Below are 26,932 nucleotides of genomic sequence, written 5' to 3'. Positions count from 1 at the left end.
AATTCAAAGTAGCATATACACACAGAGATTAAAAAATAAAAGCCAGAATGTATCTATTAAACTTATTGTTACATTAGGAAATGGAAAACAGAAGGAATAGAAAGCCACCATAAGGAAGCTGTTTTTTTGCTGTTGTTGTTTATAAAATATTCCTTCTTGTAAGATATATTGTACATATAGCATGGCAAAATTGGCCATGCAGACAGCAAGTAAACAGGTAGCAGAAATGAGATATGCAAATGTTTAACTAGGTAACACTTTAAAAAAAAACTTGCTAACTTTTAAATTAATATATGTTTTCTCTTGCTGGAGAATTTCTCCCCAGCTCCTGATGCCAATTCCTGCCAGTCCCAGAGCCCACTTATAAAATAAACACACAGACTCTTATATTATTTAAACTGCTTGGCCATTAGCTCAGGCCTATCATAGTCTAGCTCTCACTCTTATAATTAGCTCATTTCTATTAATTTTACTTTGCCACGTGGTTCGTGGCTTACTGGTACTTTACATCTTCCTTGTTCTTGCAGCAGCTCTAGGCAGTCTCTCTTTTCCTCCTCCTACCTCTATTCTCCTCTCTTTTTGTCCCGCCTATACTTCCTGCCTGGTCACTGGCCAATCAGAGCTTTATTTATATAGAGCAATATCCAAAGCACTTCCCACCCCCCTTTTTTAAAAAAGGAAGGTTTTCACTTTAAAATAAAAATACATATAACAAAATAATTATCAAGTAAGAATTATAGCTACAATATTAAAGAAGATATCTATCTTATGTTTGTGAGTTTAAGGTTTTATATCTAACTTATCTTTTATCATAACTAAGGAAAAATGTAAATATCTAGTCTTTAACCACATCAAAGACCTCAGAAGGATATAATATTACCTGAGAAATGGGAGAAGGATGTATGCAACTTTTGGGAGTCTTGCAGGGTGGACAGAGACAGCTCACAGCCTGGACAGTCATTCAAAGTTCTCTTGTAAAGTTGGGGCATCAGTCTTCAGCCTGCAGGCCTAGAGTCTCTCATTTATTTTTTTCTGTGTCCTGTAGAATGTCTTGCATTTTCCTCTGCAAATCAGGAACCTGAAGGACCATTTTGTTAAGCAAAGTTTAGTGGTTACCTTTCTATGGGTCATGTATGTCCAGGTGATCAAGCAGTCCAGGCAAGAACAGTTTCTTGTCCAAATGGCTGTTTTCGTCAAGGTGAAGATAAACTCTATATGGAGTGTCTTGATGCCCATACTCTTCTCTGAAGTAAATCGGTGATGTCAGGAGCAGACATGTCTCATTGTCCAGAAAGTCTAAATTTTTTAAACAGTTTAAATACCATATTCTATAGGTCTTTGAAATGTTTGAAGACTACCTATGTATCTGAAATATATCTATGTATACCTAGAAGATTTAAGTAACATGGCTACAAATATGATAATCATAGATGACTAATTATTAATCTATTTTTTAATTATCCATTACAATTTTAAATGAATTACATAAACATAATACCTCAAACAAGAATAGAAATATATGTACAGTATAACAAAATTGAGTTTAAATTTGTATCAATAAACTAAAATCTATAGCAATGTAAAATATTTTAAACAAGTTGTTACTCTTTAAAAGTAGGTTCATTAATCTACTCTTTTATCTTATCCTATCTAAACTATCCCCTTTTTTTCTTTAGAAAGAGATTGTATTTATAATCAACCTCTTTTAAATAAAAATATTGGTTTTTCTCTGTCCCACATCAGAGGGCTTTTGGGACACAAGAATCTTTTAACAATTTTATTTTAGGAATATGTCCAGATTTAGAGAGAGAGTGAGCCCATTCCATCTCCAAAGCCAGCTTGGTATATTTGGGAATTTGGGTGTAGATTCTCTTATTACTTTTTCCTGGAGGGGGGCGTTGTATCTAATGGGGACACAAAGAAAATTTTTGGATTATGGAGTAGTCCATGAGGGTGTATCATCTGAGCCAGTTGCCTGAAACCATTTTGGATGTTGGATCATCTGGGCCATGGTGTCATTGGAGACCTTTCAGGGGGTCTTGGCTGGTCAAACCTGATGTATCTTAATCTGGTACAAATCCATAGCCTCTGGCTTTCTGTGGAAGCAAAAGCAGAACCTCTTTTTCAAAGTAACATATCCTTATATCCAATTTTGAAGTCAAGGTACCTTTAAAATTTACATTTTGGCATAACTGAACAGTTTTTACAATCAAATGTTTTTCTTTAGTTACGAATATCAAGGACAACATAATCCAGATTTTCTGTGTGATAGCCATCTTTACGTGGCTTATTACCTTTACTGTTTTTTGTTTTTTTTTTTAAAGATTTTATTTTTAAAAACTATTTGTTTATATAATGGTCTTATTGTGAATCTATTGATTTAAACTCTAGCCTTCTAAGCCTGAAACAGCACTATGGCTCTTGGCCCCGCCCACTTTAGCTTTTTAACATGGCGGTGGTGCCTTTTCCACCAGTTCTGGGAATCATCAAGTCTCAGAAATAGTGGGTCTATGCTTCTATCAAGGCAGCGTGTAGCCCAGAAACCTCTCTCTCTCTCTCTCTCTCTCTCTCTCTCTCTCTCTCTCTCTCTCTCTCTTCCATACAGCTTAATATGTCAGTGGCAGACACCTCATTCCCGCCATACTGCTGGTCAAACATGCAAGCCAAGAAACCGCCAGTAGTTCAAACCCACATTTTGCGGTTGTCTAGCTGCCTGTATGAGACATGAAGCAGGAACCTGGTTTTGGTTCTGTTTAGAATTGGTTATTAAATATTCTCAGGTTTATGGTGGAAACGTGAGTGGTTGGGCGCCTCCAGAAAACACCGCTGGACTTCGATACACCTTTCCCAGACCCCACGACCTACCTTTCCCTTTTTTGTAAGGTACCCACTAAATAAATCTTCCTTTTAACTACCCAGAGTGGCCATAATAATTTCACCAATAGTTTTCCTTTTAGCTATATTAATCTACATTTCTGGAATGTCCTGCCCATTTTTCCAATTGTCTAAAAACAAACTATGCAAGGCTAGGGATCCTCCAAATTTAGTTGGGGGAAATCAGGCATAATGACTTCTTATTGCATATTCTGAATTGACTCACTTACATAAAAGATGGTTAAGCTAATTTATACATTCAGTATGTATATATATGTAATGTTATATCCAGTCAAAATGAATAATTTTGTTTCATATTTATTAAGATCAGACAGATCAATTTTTATTTCATGAACTTTTATTAAAATCTAACTTTTGTAGACTTTATGAAAGAATGAATACTCATCAAGAGTGATTTTGACTATTTATCACAATGGGCATATTCCTTGATGTTACAGGGGTGAGATCAGCTTCATGTTTCTCTTTGAAATTGTAATTATTATCTTCATTTGTCAATCCAAGACCTTTCTGGAGAGTGCCATGTGTTCAAATACTCTTCATTCTTTTTGACAGATACCAGTCAAGTACAGCCAGGTCAAAATAGTCAGGAGCTAACACTCTTCAGTGATCTTCAGCTAGTACTTCTTGTTTTGTAGAGAGACTCCCCACTGACCTGGACCCTTAAGCCAAATCCTGGAGTGCCATTAATATCATGCCCTTTTCTCATAGTCCACTTGTAATCAGACATCTTGCCCAGTCTACTTGTCCTTAAAGATTCACTTCAAAATGCCTCACATAACATTGCTTTCACCTCATATTCACTGTTCAAATTTAGGTCAGGCTGCCACAATTTCCATTATTATGCCTGTGCTTTCAATTCATTCCACAGCCTGTTCTGGCTGGATCATACTTGACTTGGCATTTGACACACTTGAATGGTTCCTATTCTCTGAAAACTTCTTTGCTTCCAGCATGCCACACCTCCTTGTTTTTTATCTTTTGTCCCTGTTCTTTGGTGTGCATTTTTGTCTTTCTCCTGGGCCAGGATTTAATATCTGAGCATCTTGATATAATTCTTCCTTTACGAATGTCATCAGGTTAAAAGCTTAAATCTTGTATTTATGATAGGTTTAAAGTGTTGTTTTAGTGATCCTCTGATATACTGTAAAAGCTCACAGAATTTCTCTTCTGAGTTACTAAGATGACTGTTACACAATACGATCAAACCTGACTTTGCAGCATCACACACACACACACACACACACACACACACACACACACATACACACACAATCAAGAACTGGTATATAAAATATCCCCACAAATACTGCTTACAATCTGCACTAAGTCCAAACACTGTAAATCATCCTTTATCCCATTTCTTTCCTTTCATACCACAGAGCTGTTCCATCAGCAAAGGTTCAGCACCTGACACTGCTCTGCACTTCCATTTATTTACCTTCATTGTAATCATCTCTGAACTTGTTTCCTGATTTCTGCCTTGTTCTACATTATCTAGTCCCTGCATAACATCCAAATCAATTGTGCTAAAATATAAGATTGTGCTGTTTCCTTGCATAAAATATGTTGATGACTTTCTATCTTACTTGCAGTCAAACTCAAAAGTCTTGTAGTTTACAGGCTCATATCTCCTGAGCTGATTCATTATTTTCAGTCCAATCAGCCTTTCCTTTATGTTTTAAATAAGATGACCTCCTTGATTTTTCTCAGAATGAAAAATGCCACCTGAAAGGATTTGTGTAATGAATGAGTTCTTTCATATAAAACTCTTTTTCTCACTTCTTTCTAATGTCTTTGTCATGGGCAATAAGACGGATTCCTATTTAACAAACAGAAATTCATGTTCATATATTTACTCCTACACACATACATATATTACTGAAAAATTTGTGTAGCACAAAATATGCAAATTATTCTAAAATATGAAGTCATTTGATTTTGTCAACATACTTGGCTTGATTTTTGTCATGGTTTAGCATTCATATCTAATACTTTTTCTGCAAATAGTACTGATGATCTCATGGTTTAAATAAAGTTTGATTATTAGCTGACAAATGTGGTGATATATTGTGTATGCCAATATACTGTGTACCATAATAAAATTATCTGGGAATCAGAGGACACAGCCAGCAACTAGATTAGACATAGAGGCAAGACAGTGGTGGCACACACCCTTAATCCTATCACTCAGAAGGCAGGGGTCCATCTGGATCTCTTTGAGTTAAAGGCCACACTGAGAACAGCCAGGCAGTGGTGGCACATGCCTTTAATCACAACACTTGAGATCTCATGCCTTTGCTTGGGAAGCAACTTGCCTTTAATCCCAGGAAGTGACATGGCTGAGTGAAGAACGGTATATAAGGAGACAGGAACTAAGCAGCAGTTCAACTGAGACCCTCAGGGGTGAGGACTCAGAGGCTTTCAAACTAAGGATTAGTGGAAACAGGATTGGCTAAGGAGTTGGCGAGGTGAGGTTGGCTGAAGCTTGTTTTGTTTCTCTGATCTTTCAGCTTTCACCACATTATCTGGATCCAGATTTTTTGTTGTTGTTGTTAATTAATAAGACCGTTTGTACAATAATATCTTTGAGAGAACAGGTAATGTAAAAGCTCAATAATACTACTAGGTAAAGTCAAATATCACATATAAGTTTTTAAGACATAATAATTTCCTATAAGGTCATTTAATTTACCTGTTATCAGTGCCTAAGTTCTTGAATGTTTTAGAAGTAGAACATGTAAGTCAACAGATAAGTGCAGCATTCTGAACATTTTACCTGTTTACCATACTTATAACTGTGAGCACAAACCCAGTGCTTTTATTTCCCCTCAATATTTGATACCAGTCCATTTGCTATGTTCAGTGTTGTTTTTTTATTATTTTTTTAATTTTATAATTAATTTATTTAATTTTACATATCAACCATGGATTTCCCTGTCCTCCCTCCTTCCACCCTCCCCTCCCCTCTGCCCTCCCCCCAATCCACCCCCATTCCCACCTTCTCCAGCGCAAGGACACCCCTGGGGATTCAGCTCAGTCTGGTAGATTCAGTCCAGGCAGGTCCAGTCCCCTCCTCCCTTCACCGAGGCTGAGCAAAGTGTCCCAGCATAGGCCCCAGGCTCCAAAAAGCTAGTTCATGTACTAAGGACAGGTCCCAGTCCCACTGCCTGGGAAACAGTTCAAGCTAATCAACTGTCTCACTTATCCAGAGGGCCTGATCCAGTTCCATGGGGGCTCCTCAGCTATTGGTTCATAGTCCATGTGTTTCCAGTAGTTTGGCTGTTTGTTCCTGTGCTTTTTCCAATCATGGTCTCAACATCTCTCGCTCATACAGTTCCTCCTCTCTCTCGCCGATTGGACTCCTGGAGCTCCACGTGGGGCCTGGCTGTGGGTCTCTGCATCCACTTCCATCAGTCATTGGATGAGAGTTCTATCACAAAAGTAAGGGTGTTTGGCCATCCGATCATCAGAGTAGGTCAGTTCGGGCTTTCTCTCGACCATTGCCAGTAGTCTGTCATGGAGTTATCTTTGTGGATTTTTCCGGACCTCTCTAGCCCTTTGTTTCTTCCTATTCCCATGGGGTCTTCATTTATCATGGTTTCTCTTTCCTTGTTTTCCCTTTCTGTTCTTAATTACATTTCCTAAAGTTTTTACAATCATGAGTGTAAGTTTCATGTGAAGAGCGCTTTTGTAAGACTCAAGTATAGCATGTGGATTCCATTGTGTGCTATAATCAATAAAGTCATGGGCCAGAGGAACGCAAGGCTGTTCTGAACCATTGTACTCCTACACAGTGTTTACTTTTAGAGAGCACACATGCACAAATGTCATTTTCCATTTCCAGATTTTCCAGGTATTCTTTCCTTTTCCAAATCTGGATTGTTCACCTGGTATTGTCTTCTTTGAGTGCGTTTGTCTGTTTTGAAAAGTATTCCTTTTGGGGGGTAAGATTATAATATAATTACATCATTTTCCCCTTCCTCATTTCCAAATTTCCCATACACCCCTCCTTTTTCTCTTTCAAACTAATGACCACTTTTTCTTTAATTACTGTTACACATATCTGTATACATGTGTGCATATGATGTAATTATCATCTCAAAAATAAAACATATAAAATCACATCTGTCTCATCAGGATGCACAAATGTGGAAGTAAAACAAAGGTGACTTTGCAGTACAATCTCTATGTAGTTATCGGAAATAAATTGCAGTGATTTGTTTAGAAAATCTATCAGACTCCAGAATATATGAATGGGTTTTGTATCACCAAGTCTGAAAATTATACATTTTAAAATAGGAGGTTAAAAATGCTATCATAACACCACATCAGCATGTAGCAAATAAAGAGAATCAAGCATGCATTAAGGCCCTAACACATAATATAGTTCAGTGCTTCATATTTGGTATGAACACAGATACTCTTTGGTGGTTTCCTTGGTTAACTGACAATGCCTAGGAGCTTTGATGGTGTAGACTGAGCACAGATGCTGAATTTATTTATTTTATTTATGAAATATTTACTTTTTATAATAGGAGAGCTAACATGTTTTTTTTGATCAGACCTAACTATCTTTGGACAATTTTCTCATTTCCAGGTCTGGCATTCCCTTTATTCTAAAACAGGCAGTAATTCGGTTCCTTGCTGTGCTGGGATATGACAGTAGTTTCATTGCAAAATTACCATAAACACTCTGTCACCATCACTCTCAAACTCAGGGTTGAGACCTGCCATCCTGTTTCAGAAGGCCAGGTTCAATTTCTTTTCTACTGACTAGATCAATCTCAATACATTTTTGCTCAATGAGTAATAGCTTTAAGTGAAAGTAAGGTTTCCTTTTAAATTTGTAATGTCTTATGTGATATTTTATGGTTTTTTCTTTATTAATTAAATTGATGCTACAAAAGAAAAAAAAAGGCAAAGTACTTCCCATTCTCCTCTAGAAACAGTCTGTCATGTACGCTAATGTCACTTTAGACGCATCTGTGTCTCTGTGCAGCAGGAGCTGTGAAAAATGGCTAGCAGCTTGTGGTTTACACAACCCTGACATTCACATGAACATCTTTAGATAGTGTGTGTGTATGCATTTATATACATATATATAGTAAATATTTTTGCATGCACACATGCATGCATATGTGTGTGTGTGTGTGTGTGTGTGTAAATTCATTTATTCTGCTTTTCACTTATCTACTTGCTCTGTTCAAACCACACTTCCAAATCCTTAGTACTTGACATTCGCTTCCACAAGAGGCTACTTCCACAAGAGGGTATCACATCATACATCTCTCAGCGGAGACCAGAATTTATGGCATCCCTATGAATTGTCAAAACAATAAGGGGAAATTAGAATGTATAGTTTGTATACAAACTTAAGTAGCAATGAAATAACCAATACAAGGATTATTGCGAACTCCTAAATCACAATTATAATAAAAAATCAAGCTGTACAATCAATATTAAATGAAACATCTAAATGTACCTAAACCTCCAAAAGTTTATGTTATTGTAAAAAATTCTAGAATAAAAATACACACAAGTGTGTGTGTACCTATCTTGTTAATTCTGATTATGTTACTCAATTTTGTCCATCTACAACGATCACTGGATTATCTTTCCACCAAAATTTATGTCTGTCATCTATCTTCCTATATCCTAATGCAAGAAGTTTAAAAACAATGTCTGCTTAATTTTGTTATAATTATAATTCATCATTGTAGTCTTGATTATTAACTTGATTGAATTGAGAGATGACTACGATATAGTAGAGCCCACTCCAGGATACATTTCTTAGGGAATTTCCTAAGAGAATTCATAACAAGAGGAAAATCCACCCTGAAGGTGGATGGTGCCTCAATGTCATCTTGAGACTTAGAGAAATTAAGGGGAACCAAAGAAAGTCCCAATTTGTAGAGATTTTTGTTTGTTTTTTAGTTGTTTGGCTTTTTGTTTTGTTTTCTTTTGCTTTGCTTTTCTTTTTTTTTTTTTTTTTTTTTTTTTGAGACAGGGTTTCTCTGTGTAGCTTTGCGCCTTTCCTGGAACTCGCTTTGGAGACCAGGCTGGCCTCGAACTCACAGAGATCCGCCTGCCTCTGCCTCCCGAGTGCTGGGATTAAAGGCGTGCGCCACCACCGCCCGGCCTTGCTTTGCTTTTCATGTGTGTATATATGTGTCTGAGTCACACACACACAGACATAAACAGAGGAGGAGGGAGAGAGGGAGGCCGGGAAGGATGGAAAGAGGGAGGGAGGGGAGGAGGGAAGGAGGGAGGGAGACAGGGAGAGAGGAGAGGGAATCGAGAGAAATTCTCACACATGCAGAGGGGTATGAGTACCTATATTTGATCACATGAAGGACAGGTGAGGACATCATGTATAAGTTCTTGTGTCTACTGAAAGGTGGATGATAAGATCACCCAAGTAGTATCTTCTTGTGGAAAACAGTGTTAAGCACTCAAAACTTGGAAGTACGGTTAGAACACAGTAAGTAGGCCAAGACTCTTATTTCTGTCCATCTTACTGTTTGAGAGAGGGTCTTTCTCAAGCTGAAGCTCCTGTTTCATCTAAGCAAGTTGCTCAGCAAGCTCCCAAGATCTGCCTGTCTCCACTTCTCAACCGCTGGGTTACCATCATGTATAGCCATGCTTGGTTCTGTATGTGTAGTCCAGAGGTTTTACCTCATGTTTTTCTAATTTGAAAACAATGACTAATAACCACAGAATCATCTCCCCAACAACAATTTGAAACTTCTAATACGAATTTTACTTTATGTTGAAATACAGAAACGTAATATTATACTTATTGATAGGGTGCCATGATATTACCAATATGCACATTGTATACTAATTAGATTGGATGAGCCATTTGTGTTACCTCAGATGTCTGTAGTTTTGGTGGATGAGGAAGTTCTTATTTTTTCTCTTGGCTTTTTCAAATTGAAATTTATTGCTAATTTTTTTTTCATTATCGCCTATAATAGTACCTTACCGAATCATGACTTACTAAGATTTGTAGTTTTTCTCATCCCTTTACTCTCACCTAAATTCCTTGAACTGTATAATCACTATTGTATTCTTAATTTCACATGTGTATATGAGTGTGGGGGAGAGTATAGTATTTGGGATTGAACTCAGGTTTCCCTGCATAGAAAGAAGGTGCTACAACAGCCCCCATCTCCAGGCCTTGAAAGAATATTTCATATTTGACTGAAATCATACAGTAGTTCTCTTCATGTGTCTATATTTTGGAGAATTGTAATATTATTGTGACTTTGACTTACTTGCTATGATGAAATCTCATACTGATCATTTCTTATATCTATTTAAGTCTTCTTTCAAGAAAATCTAAGGTGCATTTTATTGTAATATAATATAGTCATTTGTTTTTTAGCCCTGGAATTCTTATTTGCATAATTGTCATATATTGTTTCTGAGACATAATTTATAAATATTTACCCTGTCTCTATATCATTTCTATGCTCTGTTGTCTAACTTAATATAAATGTTTTGTGGGTATTTGTTTCAATTTTCTGTAATTTGAAGGTCTTTTCTAGATTATTGTGTCTTATTCTAATATCCCAAAGTGTTCCCTCTGTATTTTTCTAACACAATCAAATGTCAGGCTCTGATTTTTTCTTTAATCCTATAAAAATATTTAGATTCACACATGCTCAAATGCTTGGGTTTCTTCTTTTGCTCAGTAGCTCATTAATTCTGGCAAAGTCTAATATGCTGAAGAAAATGTGTTAGATTCCTAGCAACCAAACAAAAGGGAACATATCTAGTTTACACATGAAAAAGAATATAAAAGTTCTTGCTCTAAATGCTTTGTGAACCTGAGAAGCTACTATGTAAATTTGATTATGTATGTGTATTTTATTATTCTTGTCTATTTGCTATATTTATTTTGTAAATTTCTGTGGTGATAGCTAATGAGCCAAATTTAGGTGATATTTTCTTATTTACTGGTTAAAAATGTAAGAAAACACTTTAGAGAAATGTTGTTATATGAATATGATTAGTTAAGGAGCAAAATCTTATGGTCAACCAACGATTGGGACTCAAGAAACAATGTTAATAACCACAGATGAGGCTTCAAAATTGAGAAGTTATATTCAGTTGAGAATAATTCCCAGTTACAAGTGGCTCCCTACCAAGGTGATTGGAAAACACAAGTGACAACCTTAGAATGGAATGTGCAGCAATAAAGAAGCTGCAATAATTTACTAGGAGTACAACAAGGAACAAAATGAAATGATATTCAGCCAATCATATCCTGTTGAGTTAATCCAGAATCTTAATAGAAGAAAAGGCAATGATTCCCGTTAAAGTTGTGTAAAAACATTGTTAGAAAAAAATATCAGAAATTCAGAATGGGACACAGCCAGTCACCTACCACATACTTAAATTAACCTTTTTTCTTTATTGGCAACATGTGCGCATACAGTAACACAATAAATAAGAGATGCTTTGTAACTTTGTAATCTGCTAATGAAAATCCTATATGGTATAACCATATTGATTTTACTTTTTCAAAAAGTACTTATGCTGTAATCACTGGGATGTAGATTCATAGACAAATGCCAGAAACAGACATCATGCCAAACAACAGTTATTACATAATTACGTATATACTATGTAAATACGTTGTATTAATCAGATTTATTTGTGTGACCAAATTAATAGAGACTATTAAAGGAAAGGCCTCATTTCAGCTTGAGGTTTCAGATATTTCCATCTAGGAATAGGTAGGTGAGCTGTTTGGGACAGAGGTGAGCATGTGTCAGAGAAGGCTGCTAATCTTACAGAAGAGAGGATGCAAACCAAAAGAAAGATAGGTTCCAAAGTTAAGATAGTGTTTTCAAAGCCACAAGAACATCCCTAACTTTTTTGTTCTGATTAAGCCCCCTAAGTCCATAGTTTAACTAATCTCTATAGTTTGTTTGAATGTTGATATTATCAATGGGTTAAAGTCACAAATTAAATCAGAACTGCCACTATCCAATGTTCTGTGATACTATCTTCCCCCACACAGAGGACTACATTAGTAATTGCCTAGGTATGTCTCCACTCAATCAACTTGAGAATGAACATTAACTGTAACAAATAATTTATCCCAACATTGTACATAGGCCTAGCTGTCACAGTTCTGAAAAAAATGCACATTATCATATATGTATATGTTCGTATTCATGCTCCTCTATTAAGCGATTGGAATGAATAGATGCCTTCACACTGAACTATTTTTGTTTTAAGAAAAAATTCTCCTTAATGAGTTTGCTATTATATGTAGTAGGCTGGTTGAAGATGGATAGGAATCCATTCAGCCATGTAGATGAATGAAAGTGTCTGTGTCCATGTGTGTGTGTTTATTTGAAAACTATTTTATTCTTTAAAAATTAAAAAAATGTCTATTCCGTCAAGCATTGATATGGGAGGAAGATGGTAAATTTAGCACTTTTTATTTATTTCTACATGACAATACTGAAAAGTTAAAATACTTTGTATTTCTAAAATTTTCCTAAAATACCAATTTTGGAAGATTTATTATACTGGAATATTTGACATATTTTTAAATGAGTTAATCTCTCCATGAATGCCATCCACCAGATTGTCTTACTATGGTAGTAAAATTGATCACTACACAGATGGGCATCCTGAAATTTTGACTTTCCATGTAAAATTTAAAATATGCCTCTCAGATTCTTAAAATGATTTTGGAGTTTAGAATTGCATTTCATTGCATACGTAGATCTAATTATGAAGAGCTGTCATTTTGTCATATTGTATTAGAAAGAGAATATTAAAGAACTAACTCTGCCTAACTTGAAGACTAAATGTGAAGCTAACAATGAGAAACTAATATATGTTTCATGAAAGAGAGACAAAGAGATGTTGTGTGGTATAAATAGTGATAGCATAGACAGATACATGAGATATAACCAATTGACTGTGGCAGAAATGTAAAAGACACAAAAAATAGTACTGATTGTGGATCCTAAAAATATGCACTGATATAGAAATATTATAATTAACTGCATTTCCACAATGTAATAGTAAACACAGAAAAATAAATTATGAAAACAAAAATTAAAGAGCAAAAGTCCTTATGCATTATACATAAAAATGAGCTCAAGTACAACATAGTCTTAACTTAAAACTGAGAGTTTTCTAAAAGTCAGGATACTCATCTGGTTGTCTTTGGACATGATGGTGAATTTTTAGATACAATATCAAACACATGATCTCTGAAAGAAATAAACTGTACAATATTAAGTTTCCTTGGTCATGGAGTTTTGTCTTGAAGAAAAATAAACAAGTCTGAAGTTGGTACCAAGGAGTTGGCTATTGCTATGACAGGCCTGACCAAGCAGCCTTTTAGAGTAAGGAAAAGACTTCAGGATTCTGTACTAGGATTCTGCAAGTGGGACTCACCGTGTCTTACTAGTAGGATCCTCGATTACTAAGAGCCATGTGGACCATGGACACACAGCTCAAAATGCACCACAAAGGAACGGTGTTAATAACTGATTAGAGACCATTCGTATGATATTTTGGCAATGACTGTGACTGCTTTCCATGCATGTGTTAAAAATTTGCCCAAGGCTAAATTAAAGAGTTTTGGACGAATTTAGTTGGTAGTGGAGATTTTAAGAGAGCCTAATATTGACTCTATCATGAAGCTATTAGTGATCAATCTCATGCAGGTCTACAATGAAAAAGAATAAATGGGGCAAAAAGAATTACAAAATGTATAATTTGAGCAGAAGTAAGGAATACCAGGGAATTTAATGTTGGAGCCAATGTTTGTACTGAAATAGATAAAAAGAAATGAAATAAAGGTTGTAGTACCCTCATGGTGAGACCCCTACCCAGCTAGTCTGGAAACTTGTGAAAGGAAAATAGTTCTAATTCTGTTCCTAAAATGAAGCAACAAAGAAAAACTTATGCAAATGTAATTCAAGGACAACCAAGTTCCATCCCAAGCAGGCAGTTTAATTTGTTAACATTAGTCATGTGCATCTGGCTTAAGAATCATGAAGGATACAAGAGTATAGGGGTTATGGGATCTTCCTCTATGGCTAAGAAAGGCTGCTGAGTCCAGACATGTGGCAGAGTGTTCTCTGCATGCAGGCCTAAAAAAGCCATTGCAGGAAGCAGTGAAAGTGAATCCTGGATTGCACTGGGGAACCTAGGAAGTTGGAGGTGCCAAAGGCTTGGGATGTTTCCAGGGAAGGTGCATACAGGAAGAGAATTCAGCCCAGAAGAGTGGAATGTGCATCTTCGAATGGGAATAACCCCCACCCTCTGTCAAGTTCATATATTTAAATATTCATTTCTCAGTTGGCAGGAATGTTTGGAAGAATTAGGAGGTCTTTCCTTCTTTGAGGAGGTGTATCATTAGAGCTTTGAAGTGACTCATGGTGACTAACAGCTTATCAGCATTCTGGGCCATATTAAAGAAATTTGTAGGTTTAGATGAACCTATGACCATTGTTCCTGAAATCTCTGTGTTAATTTAATATATGCCCTGTTCTTTCTATAGTCAATTTGGATACCGTGTTTCTTTCAAATTGGTTCTAGAAGTAGGGAAAGTGAATAAGTAGGGGCATACTGTGGCTTCAACAAATTTGCTGAGTATGAAACGCTACATATTCCTCATTAGGTCCTCCTAAATGACTGACATTCAAAAACGTATACAAAAGAAAATATTGCCATTTACTGTGCAATGTTTGGTTTTATCTTTAGATATTTATGTTTTATAAAATAGCAATTTAATTTTATTCTAAAGAATAACCTGTGCAACATTTTATTTTTCTATGACATAAGTTCCATTTATATTATATTTTTATGTTTTTCTTAATAAAATTATCTTTAGTTTTTCAAACATTAGAAATATACAGAATATCTACCACTTAAAAATATTTTATACGTGTTATGCATCCATTTCCTACATTTGTAATTTGTATATGTGATGAAAAACTGTTCTTTGTAAGAAAAATGCTAGGGGAATTTGCATACGCATGAATTAGGTGGATCATTTATTATCACACTGTTAGATTTTATTTTGATAACAATAATTTTCTTCTCTGTTTACCTTCGTTAAAGTCTTTACTAAATGCCCTCAATTATTTGTTCGCCAGTTTTGAAATTGTGATACTTAACCTTTTCCCTTGTGCCTACGGCTTTCTTCTCTAAATCAGTGTAAATCCAATCAATTCAGTTGCAAAGCAGATAGACAAAAAGAAAAAAAGTATCATAGCATCCTATATTGTGAACCGTGGATAGATTCAATAATTCTTTCTGCTATGACAGCCTCTCTTATTTTTATTTTTAACCTTGGATATACAAATTATTTTTCTCATGTCAAAATATTGTGTATAAAAAGCTTAGTAAATTTAGAACCAAGAAGTTGAATTTGGTAACTTCTAATTGAATACAATGAAAACTAATTGAATGTATGTTTGATAGACATGGCTAGTATTTGTCTCAAGAGTCAGATGGCTAAGATATATTAATGAGGATGTTTTGTAAATGTCTGGAAAGTCAATGATATGAGTCAATGGGTAAAGGTGGCTGCTACCATGCCTAGTGACCTGAATTTGATCCCCACATCCCACATAGTAAGAAGAGAGAACTTATATTCACAAGTTATCCTGTGACTTCAACATGCATATCTTGGCTTAAAACTGCCTTGGGGAGCCACCTAACCCAGGAATCAAGCAGTGAAAGATATCTTATTTTGAGACATAAAGACAGTTTATGATATGTGCATGCAAATTAATGTGCATTTTTTTCTAAAAAAGGTAGCTCTCACTTAAAAATGTGCTATTTCAGAAGTCAATACTGACACCACCATTCGTGTTTCTCAAACATGTTACTTGTTCAGTGTAAAACTTATACTGATTGTTTCTTAAATCTTTATATTCCAGGAGTCATTAGAACAGCTTTACATAACATGGATAGAGAAGCCAGAGAACATTACTCAGTGGTCATTCAAGCCAAAGACATGGCTGGGCAAGTTGGCGGACTTTCAGGATCCACAACTGTCAATATAACCTTGACTGATGTCAATGACAACCCACCACGGTTTCCACAGAGTATGTACCTGTTGCCTACATATTGCATTTATTATCATTCATTTATGTAAAACAAATGAATTTATTGAATATATAATGTACTGTTTTATCAAGGGAGAATATTTTAGCCTTTGAGTTTGTGTCTCTTCATTAGTGATGTATAAAGATAGTACTTGACCTAATGCCCTCTAGTTCTAAGACACATCTGGTATTGTGTTAAGGTAAAGATTTATGTTGGCATAAGCTATACTAAAACTGATATGATCATAAAGTAATGAAATCTTACTTGTTGCAAAGGAGGTATGTATTTAGCAAACATTCATGGAAATATTCATTGTACGTTTTGATGTGTGTTTCATTCATGAAAAAAATTCATATCAAGGTTATAAAATTACAATTTTAAAAATAATTCGTGTTATAAACTCTACATTCTCTTACATGTGCATGTGTGCTGATATGCACACACACACACACACACACACACACATGCCCACACAAATGTAAATGTGGTTAAAACTTAAAAATAAGGTTGTATTTCAGAATAGAATATAATGCATAAAATATAATTCATAATACAAAAAGCAATACAGAGGCAGGCAGATGTTAATTCTGCGCAATTGGAAGAATTTGGCTTTATGCAAACCTCAGAGTGTCAGTGATATGAATACAATATAGTGCAGTGTTTCCGAAATGGCAGATACTAAAGTCAGCTTTTAATTAGATAATTGTCAGGTTCCATACCAACCCTGCATGTGTGTTGTCACAGATATCCATCCTGCAAAGGCTGCTTAAAACTGTGATCCAGTACACAATACAGTGAACCAATAAAGACTCTGTAAGTCATTATCAGATGCCCATCTCAGACTCATTTCTCCTTCTCAGTGAACACCAGCCATAGGTATGCTAGGGCAATACCTACTCCTAATAAAAAATAATGCATCACCAACTTTATTTCACCTGGATATTTTATGTGCTTAAACGGTTTTATAATACCCCTGCTGGAACTTGTCTGAAATCTATTCAACAATTAACAAAACGGTGGATAGTCAGCTCTTACTGAATTTCACACACTTGTCCATCTCATGTTTATTCCCAGAGGCATGTATTGCCTGTACTATATAGAAGTCAAACTACTAGTTTGAGTTGTTTTGCCACAATAAATGTTCATCTTATTTACCATAATCTTTAAATTGTTGCTGAGTGAATGAATTAGTTGAATGTCAATACTCTTTTCATCAAACAATGTTTAAAATGCCATTATAAAAGTCTTATAAATGAACTTCATACTGAAATCAAAACCTCTTTAAAATATTATTCCAGAGATCAGAATGCAAAAGGATCAATTATATGGCTTTTACACTATGGGAAATTATGTTCAAAAGTAAACCATAGAGCACAATGGGTCAACATTAAAATTCGATGTACATATATTTAAAGTTCAATAAACAATTTTTAAAATACAATATACTCAAGGATCTTTTATATTAGTGTGCCCATGTAATACATATTTCTAATCATATTTTCAATAGAACATCATAGAACAAACATTACTCTGATACAAGTATCATTCTTTAGTATAAAAAGATGGAGATACAAGACATTTTTAGTGGCATCACAACAAATTTTAATACTCCTCTGTTACTTGACCAGTTTTTTATCTATTGGCTGATAAGTGCTCATATTCTCTGGCTTTGGCATTGTCCTTGGTTTAATAATATATTGAATGTTTTACATTAGAAGAGAGCAATTTAGATATTCTGAAAATATAAATGCAATGACACATTTTAAAGTGATAGACATAGTAATTCTCTTACTTGAATTTTTTTTGTTTTTTGTTTTGTTTTTTTTTGTTGTTGTTTTGAGCCTTTCCTGGAACTCACTTGGTAGCCCAGGCTGGCCTCGAACTCACAGAGATCCGCCTGCCTCTGCCTCCCGAGTGCTGGGATTAAAGGCATGCGCCACCACCGCCCGGCAACTCTTACTTGAATATTATTCAAGGTATAAATGTATTGAAACCTCCTATTGCACTAATATGCACAAATATTTGTCAACTAATGACAGAATAAAATTTTAAGTAATGAAAGAACATGACAGAATAACTGAACATAAATTTTGGTAGTTTGAAACATGTAACTTTCTGTCCTTTCTGTTACATTAGAGTACCTTAATAGTGATATATTTTTGTTCTTTGAAAAATTCACTTAAGGTATTTTAAACATGGCACCCCCCACGTTTTTCCTACTACTAACTCCTCTCCATAATCTCGTGTTTTTAAGTATCTTTTTCCAAAAAAAGATTTTAATACTGAATTTCTAAATAGCCCCTAAACTCAATGTGTACATGATAGGGGCTTAGTGAACATCCATTTAAAGTAAAATTGCATTTTTCAGTTTATCCTTATTTCTGTCTCTCAAATATCTACTACACTTATAAGCCAATTAAGATTCTATAGGGGATTTAAATAATAATGAAAATTTTGCCACATATGGACAATGTAGTTTATATAGATGAATCTTGATATGATACAAATGCAGATATAATTTCATTATTTTGGCATATAACAATGTTGGTGTGAAAACATTAGTTCATAGAAAAAGGATTGTTGTAGAATAGTATTTTAAGGTGTGTTACTTTTGTTTTGTTTCATTTGTTTAACTCTGTGAACCTGTGTTACTTTGCCTGTGTAAAACACCTGACTGGTCTAATAAATAACTGAATGGCCAATAGTAAGGTAGAAGAGGGAGAGAAGTGGGGCTTGCAGGCAGAGAGAATATATAGAAGGAGAAATCTGGGAGGAGAAAAAAAAAGAGATGGATGAGTGAAAAAGATCTAGTATCCAGAGAAGGAGGAGGACTCCAGGGGCCAACCAACCAGCTACCCAGCAGGCCATGGAGTAGGAGTAAGATTTATAGAAGTAAGAGAATAAGAAAAGCCCAGAGGCAAAAAGTAGATGGGATAATTTGAACTTAAAAAATCTGGCTAGAAGCTAAGCTAAGCTAAGGCCAGGCATTCATAAGCAATAACACAACTCTGTGTGTGATTTATTTAGGATCTGGGTGACAGGACCCTGTAGCATGAATCTTAAAAAGTTCTTATTAATAAGATCAAACCCAGACCAGGTATTGGGGTGAATTCTGGAAGATTAGAGAGACAGAACAAGCCACAGCTAACCTCATCTGGACAACTTCTCAGCTGGTCTTTTTTCCTCAGACTGGAGGCTTCTGTGTCCTCATCCCAATGGCTCTCAGCTAAACTGCTGCTAGAAGCCTGAAAGCTTAACCAGGCCAAATGCTTAACCAGCCAAATGCTTCTAGTTTCTGGTCTTCACGTCTTATATATCTTTCTACTTTCTGCCATCACTCCCTGGGATTAAAGGTGTGTGTCACAATGCCTGGCTGTTTCCAATGTGACCTTGAACTCATCAAGGGATTTCTGTCTCTATGTTTAATATTGTGGCTGTTGTGTCTCTGATCCCAGGTAAGTTTATTAGGGTACACAATATTTTAGGGAACACAATACCACCACAGGACCCCCCCCAAAAAAAGAGCCAAAACCAAACAACAACAAAGGGTAATTGCTTTCTTCCACTTCCAGCACTTTGGACAGACTGAAAGCAGATTACGACCCTGTCACACTCAGAAATGTGATTAGAAGTTTGAGATGAAGATAGTATGTCTCCAGAATCTTTTGTTGTGTCCTTTTCAAAGGATGGTTGTTGACTTTGATGAAAACTAAACATCATACTGTATGTTGACTAACTTTGGGCCACTATGATATTATCTTACAATAGAAGAGTCTATTGATTTAAAGAGATACATTGTTGCCATTCAAATAGCTATTTTCATAGTGGGATATCATAATAAGCTACTTGGAAAAAATAGACAGATAAGCAAGACTATATTTTCACAGAGCTCTAGGATGTCCATGAATCTCTAATTGAAAGTGTATGCAGATCCTTCTCTGGTGGTGAGGTAGATCCAACATTCTGTCTCTCTTGACATGTAGGATCTTTCCTGTTTTTAGTCTATGCACTTGTGATCTCCATCTTTCTTCACAGAACTTGGAGGTGTTTCCTCTCAGACCATTTCAACTGACTCTAGTATCTATCTTCACAACACTCTCAATTAGGCCCTCAAATGTTTTTCTTTTTCCCTTAATCTAATGTGTGGCAAGGTAATAGACTTCTTTTTATCATGTGCTTAGTAATCATTCTTTCATATTGTAAGTAAGCCTATCTTTATTTGGAACATCTCATTGCAATATTATCCTATAATCTTTTACTTACACTGTAGACTTAACAGAATTTTATTTTGTAATATATTCTCTTATATTTTCTGTAGTTTAATTGTAATACACATAAGCACTAACTGATTTTATATTCCCCCATGTAAACTCTTTGTAATGATATCTATTGATTGGTGAGAAAATTCTGTCACTGCCTATTCAACTTTCTCATTTCTATGACAGTCTTTATAATACTATACCTGTCCTGTGTATACCATCAGGCTATTATCCTTTGTTTTGTAGATACATTGTTTTTTTATCAGTGTTCTTTAAGTTGGATATTTTATGCTGCCTGTATTCTCTATATGAATTTACTTCTCTGCTTTTTTAATTCTCGGGTGAATTTATCTGCCACATTAACTAAGCACACATTTCAGTCAGTAGTGAAATACTCAGCTGTGTTCATACTTTCTAATGCAGAGCTTTAGTTTAAGATAAAGATCTCCACCTTCTTTATTTAAATGTAATGAGCACACTTAATTTATAACCTTTTCCTAATACTTCCAATTTAAAAGTCATTGTGTTGAACTTTTCTCCTCTTTCTAGTTCTTGAAAAAATAAAAGCAATTAGAGTTATCACTGCCTTGGGAGGGGATGTATATATTAAAGTGGTCAAGGGCTAGTGAGCTAAATACCTTTTCATTACCCACCAGGATTCTATTTCTGAAGTGTGCTTTTGAAAAGTATTACCAGCTCATAGTGGAGTCAAAGAAATCATGAGAAAAGATCGCATATGGTGCATGAAATTATGGCCCATTCAGAAACAAAAATGGGGAATAATGAGGTTGGTTTGGCTACAGTGCTAAGATTCTGAAAGCATTTGAAGACATTACAAGAAAAATGCGTCAATGTGGTACAATATAGCAAATGAATTTCAAAATGTGAAAGAGTTTTTTAACATGCTATATATAATACGATGCTTAAAGTCCCATCTAAGCTGCCTCACATCATGTCTCAGAAAGTCTGAGCTTCATCCTCAGCAAAACAAATATTTTAGTAAAAATAGTTGTGTTACTTGATGCTACTCCATTTTAGGGACCCAATTCTTCTTATTTTAATCCTTTGTCTTTGTGGTATTTCTCCTTCATTTTTTTTTCCATTTTGAAGAAAGTTTAACAACCTCAAGGGATGTTTTATTTAGTTTAATATTCTTTTATAAGTGTAACTCATCGTATTCCCTTAATTAAATTCCAGTTGGTAAATGCATTTTTTTTTAAAAAAATAAAGACTATGGCAGACCTATTTCCAACAATTCTATAAGTATGATTTTCTTGAAATAGATTTTGATGTCTTGTTTCACTATTCTTCACAGTATTTCAAACTGTTTCACAATCACAATGTTTGCTGTAGTGGTCTATGACCAGATATCCTGATTGTTATACTTGTAATTGTTTTGGATTACTACAATCCATATCCACACAAGATGCCACATTTACCCGATAAACACCATGTATGTTGTGAGTGCTCAGAGACTGTTCACTCCATCACATATATCCCTCTCTTTGGACCTTTATATTTCCTGATACACAATATTGAAATTAACCAACTAATAATACTGCCATTGCTTCTGAATTCTCCAGTGAAGGAGTCAGATATCTTATATGTTGAGGTAAAAATGAGCAATTGCATTCACATAGGATGGCATGATAAACACGGAGATTAGTTGGAAGTCTGGGCCTCTAGTATTGAACAGTTAATCTGTAACTTCAAAGGATCACAATGTAAATTGAAATCCTGTTCCAATAAAATTGTGATTTATTAGAACAGGAAGAATGTTGCTGATTTGCAGAAAACCTTAATGATCTGGAAAAGAGACACAGTAACATGCACTTTTCCATTAAACTGAAGGCTAGAAGAGAGCAGGGATGATTTTGAATTCTAAGATGGTGAGAAGTCAATGAGGAAGCTGAAAAGCATAGCACCAGAGCTAGCTGTCGTTTTTTCATGAAGTTGTAAATGCAGACACCTAATATATAAACTGAAAGTCAAGCGGAGGCATCAGGTGTTGAGGAAATTATAGCATATTACCCAAAGTTCTTACATGGTGGCTAAAGGGATACTAAGTGGATAAGAACTGTTTGCAGAGGTCATGGGTCCAGTTCTAAGGCTTACAACCATCTGTAATTCAAGCTCCAATGGTCTGAGGCTCTTTTCTGACCTCCCCAGACATCTTTACTCGGACATGGACAGACACACGCACGCGCGCGCGTGCACACACACGCGCGCACACACACACACACACACACACACACACACACACACAAATTAACATAAAATTAAAATAAAAGATATTAGATAAGTAATAAAAGATGTTATTATGAGCAACAGATTTCAAAGCAGATTAGCTTTTTATTTAAACAACAAAACAAAACTATTCCATCTTAGATTTAATAATTACGAAAAAATTGTCAATTCTTGACCTACCTTCTGTCTTGATCTTTTTGTTTTATTTTAGGATATTCATTATGTGCAGTTGATATTAGTAATATATATTTTTATTTTTGGCATTTATTTAACATAATTAAAATTATGAGAATATAAATGATTAAATTTAAAAAGGAAATGTACAAAATGTCTATTTTAACTGTAATCATTTGTTTGCTTGTGTTAAGTTAGCTCTTTGTAATTTTCATAGATGTATTTAATGCTTTCTGGCTACTATTTTCTCCGTATGTCTCATATCTCGTTTTCAGTCCCAACAACCCTTCATCTTTACTCCTGGATCTTTCTCTAGAATCATTGCATTTTTATGTGTGACTCAATTAGTTTAACCAGTGTCATGATTCTGATCATTGGATTCTATTTATCCGTGGGTTACAGGTGTGGTTACCATTGGGTGAACAAAAGTGAAGGCAATTTTTCCCTTGCTGGAATCTATTATCAAGAAATAGTTTCTCAGTTATAGCTAGAGCTCCCTAAGTTCATGTCTGATTATTAATAGACCATACTTATTCAAACCTTTACAGGCATCTGAAGATAGCAGAAGCCTGTGACTGATTGAAGTGCTGTGTGCTGCTCTAAAGATGTTTATTTCACAATCCTTTTCCATATCTTCTGACTCCTAATTTTTTTCAACCCCCTCTGCCATATTGTTCACTGTGCCTAGGAATTGTCTTGTCTGGGACTGAGCACTTAACTTATTACTCATTCTCAACCCTGAGGGAGTACAACAATAAGCCTTTTTCAGGTACCACATTTCACTGTGAGATGAGGTTTCTCTGATTAAGGCTGAGAATAATAATTGCCTAGATGTCCTCCCTGTTAGAGGTTTTTGAATGAGTTTACAGTACCAAGTATGGCTATTGTCCTATGGAGACTCAGATTTAGGGAAGACTCAGGTAGTTCCATAACAGGAATACTACTGATTCACAAAGGACACATTTTATATGGCCAGTTATTATTCTACTTAGTGGGGGTTGTAATCACATGGTATCTTTGAGCTTCACAAAACGTGTACAGTAAGGAGGAAATATCCTGCTTAAATCCAATTTCATTTTTCTGTATGATAACCTAAGCATGTGTCTTACACAATAGATTTTCATTGTCTATGTTATGCTGGGAAAGCAATAGAAATAACAAGAACCTGAGCTGTCTTGGCATCATCTATGGCCTCCCTGGTCTACAAGCCATAATCGTGTACCTCCCCACACCTTAGAAAAGTAGGTGTTGTTTATTAACCCATGGCTTGTAGATAAATCTCTTCTTAGCCATTCAGAGTATCTCCCTTCCAACCAAATATTCCAACTCAGTATTTCATATCAGTAAAACATCAGTTTGTTTTTGTTTCCAAATCCTGAATACTGACACTTATACTGTGAGTATGGTTTGCACATTGGATAAACAAAATCAAAGTTGAAGCCACTGCACAATTACTGCATCACTGTGTGTGTGTAGTCTCCATTCTTGAACTGGTCACTGGCTTAGATTTTAGTTTTGAAAATAGACTTTTCCTTTCACTATTATTCAGTGCTATCAAATCTTTTATAGGAATTTGGAAATATTTGTTACATTTCTAAATATACTTATAATTTTTCTTTTGTAATGCTTACAAATTTTATATAGTAAATTATTCATAAAATGTTAGCCTATATCTTCTGGTATCATCTTTTTTCCTTTTCCTTGTAAAATTTCAATTGTGCACTCTCTTTCTCTCTCTCCCTCTCAATCATACATATATGAACTTTACACTATTGGGAAGAGAAAAGTAAATTGGGATTAAATTTATGATTGACTAATTCAAAATTTATGCTATATAAATGAATTTTTCTATTTTCTGTTTAGTTTTGTAGAAGTAGTACAATATTTCATGTTCTAGTGTTCAAATTACTTTATATATACTGCCACATTTATAACAACTAATAAAATACTTTAAAAATATAATATAAATCCATTGAGTTCATTCTATACAATGTTCATTTGAACACAAAGATGTCTTTATTTTCTTATGAGATATGTACTCTATAAAAATTATTCTAAGTAACTTTAATATAAAATCTTTTCCAGAACACTATCAGCTGTATGTTCCCGAGTCTGCTCAAGTTGGTTCAGCTGTTGGGAAAATTAAGGCAAATGATGCAGACACAGGCTCAAATGCAGATATGACTTATTCCATCACTAATGGAGATGGGATTGGGATATTTTCCATCTCCACTGACAAAGACACCAGGGAAGGAATACTCTCCTTAAAGAAGGTAAGCAAACAAAATATAATGTTTATTCAAATAGCCCTTCAGTATGTCAAGCTATCAAAATTTGGCAGAAATATAAATAGCCCTACTTTCTGGTGTTTAAAAGGAAAGGTGCACAGTATTGTATATTTTCTTGTATTTGTGAATAAAAGTCTCTGTTGAAGACTATCTCTTCCTCACCATATTCTTTTAAATCAATGGTTCTCCTCATATATAGCATGTGTGTTCTCAAGAGAGATTTTCAATGATCAGTGGAAGTGCTCAATTTTCCACCATACCCAAATTTTTATTTTCCACCATACCCACATCTCTATTTCACTATGCTATTTTTTCACAGTATCATTTCTTTTGTTTTTTTTCCCCCCACAAGTTCCTGTAAGTTTATCAAGGATTTTTTAGTGATTTTACTCTAAGATGGATTTATATTTAATTTTAATTTTCTTTTTTCTTTTCTTTTTTTTTTTTTTTTTTTTTTTTTTTTTTTTTTTTTTTTTTTTTTTTTTTTGGTTTTTCAAGACAGGGTTTCTCTTGTGTAGCTTTGCGCCTTTCCTGGAACTCACTTGGTAGCCCAGGCTGGCCTCGAACTCACAGAGATCCGCCTGCCTCTGCCTCCGGAGTGCTGGGATTAAAGGCGTGCGCCACCACCGCCCGGCTATATTTAATTTTCATTTGCGTTTGATTTCCGGGTCCTCTATCATGAATATATGTTGCCTATGGTAGGAATATTTGAATACAGAACACACTATGAATATATATCTCAGTTTTCATTTTTGCTTAAATTTCTCTGACATGCCCTATTCATGTCAAGTGAAAAATGAGGGCAATATATTGCACCAAATGAAAATTACTAATATGTCATCAAAATATTGTATTGTGTTTCTATCACAGGAATAAAGAGCATTTAATACTTGTAGTGATACTGATCAAAAAGGCATGTGAAAATGCATAATCTTAGAATTATTGCTCTTGAGACTTTGTGTGAAATACTAGAGACTGGACTCCATAAATATCATGAAAGTTCATAAGCATCTATAAATATCTGAAGTGATTTTCTCAGCCAATATGATAATAAAGTATGGGATGGGAATAATTGAGATGGCAAAAAAGTTTGGCTGGTAAAGGTACTGCTACCAAGCCTGACAACGAGTTTGGTCATTGAACTTGAAGAGTACAGGATGAGACTTCACCCCTCCCCAAGCTTCCTCTGATGTTCCAACACACACACACACACACACACACACACACACACACACACACACACACACACATATTTTTGTTTTTGTTTTTTTAAAAGATCTAGAGAATCTACGAACTTATTTGCCATTGGAAAAGATGGCTACCACTACAGAAAACGCCAATCAAAACGCAGACATGTAGAGTCCAGTCCCCGTGGATCCATCTACAAAACACTGCTGCAACTAAGGCTTAGGGAACGCTACATAAGTGGGGGCAGAACGTTCGATAGAGACGTAAAATCGAGGTTCGCTCTGACAGTGTGTCTCGGAGCTATATCAGAAGCTCGCACATACAATCTCACCAGCATGACTGCTTAAACGTGAGCTGGACAAGGCTAACATCAATATCAATAGCCATGCTGAAGTGAATGGAAGAAAATTCATGAATCCTTAACCCTATGCAAAACAACAAAAACAAAAACAAACAAACAAAAAACTACAGGCAACTAAGAAATTCAGAAAAGAGGAAATAATAGTCTTCCCCAGGCAAGAGCATACCATTTGGTTATCAAATCCCCAAATTGTTAGTAATGAGAACATACAGGAATACATTATACTGTTTTAATATATATGTATATATATAATGTGTATTCCTAAGTATAATGAAACAAATATATATGTATACATATGTGTATATATACAATTAATTAATTAATACACACACATATATATAAAATTAATGAAGAAATGAAGTGCCATGAATTTGAAATAGAGTGAGGAGGAGAATACAGGAGGATTTGAACGAAAAAAAAAG

The 26,932-nt window shown here is 35.1% G+C and overlaps 1 protein-coding gene across 6 annotated transcripts in view; it reads left to right on the top strand.

Moving 5' to 3' along the window:
* Nucleotides 1–26,932, top strand: part of Cdh18 (cadherin 18) — an 886,990-nt gene that overhangs the window by 778,868 nt on the left and 81,190 nt on the right. For all 6 annotated transcript variants that reach the window (XM_028868182.2, XM_028868181.2, XM_028868183.2 and 3 more), the window contains 2 exons: nucleotides 15,825–15,992; nucleotides 24,759–24,946. In XM_028868182.2, the coding sequence (XP_028724015.1) occupies nucleotides 15,825–15,992; nucleotides 24,759–24,946 (356 nt within the window). The remainder of the gene's footprint in view (nucleotides 1–15,824; nucleotides 15,993–24,758; nucleotides 24,947–26,932) is intronic.

Source organism: Peromyscus leucopus, chromosome 11, assembly GCF_004664715.2.
Source record: "Peromyscus leucopus breed LL Stock chromosome 11, UCI_PerLeu_2.1, whole genome shotgun sequence".
Classification (NCBI taxonomy): domain Eukaryota; kingdom Metazoa; phylum Chordata; class Mammalia; order Rodentia; family Cricetidae; genus Peromyscus; species Peromyscus leucopus.
The sequence above is the reverse complement of the archived record's forward strand: the minus strand, read 5'-3'. Positions and strand labels throughout refer to the sequence as shown.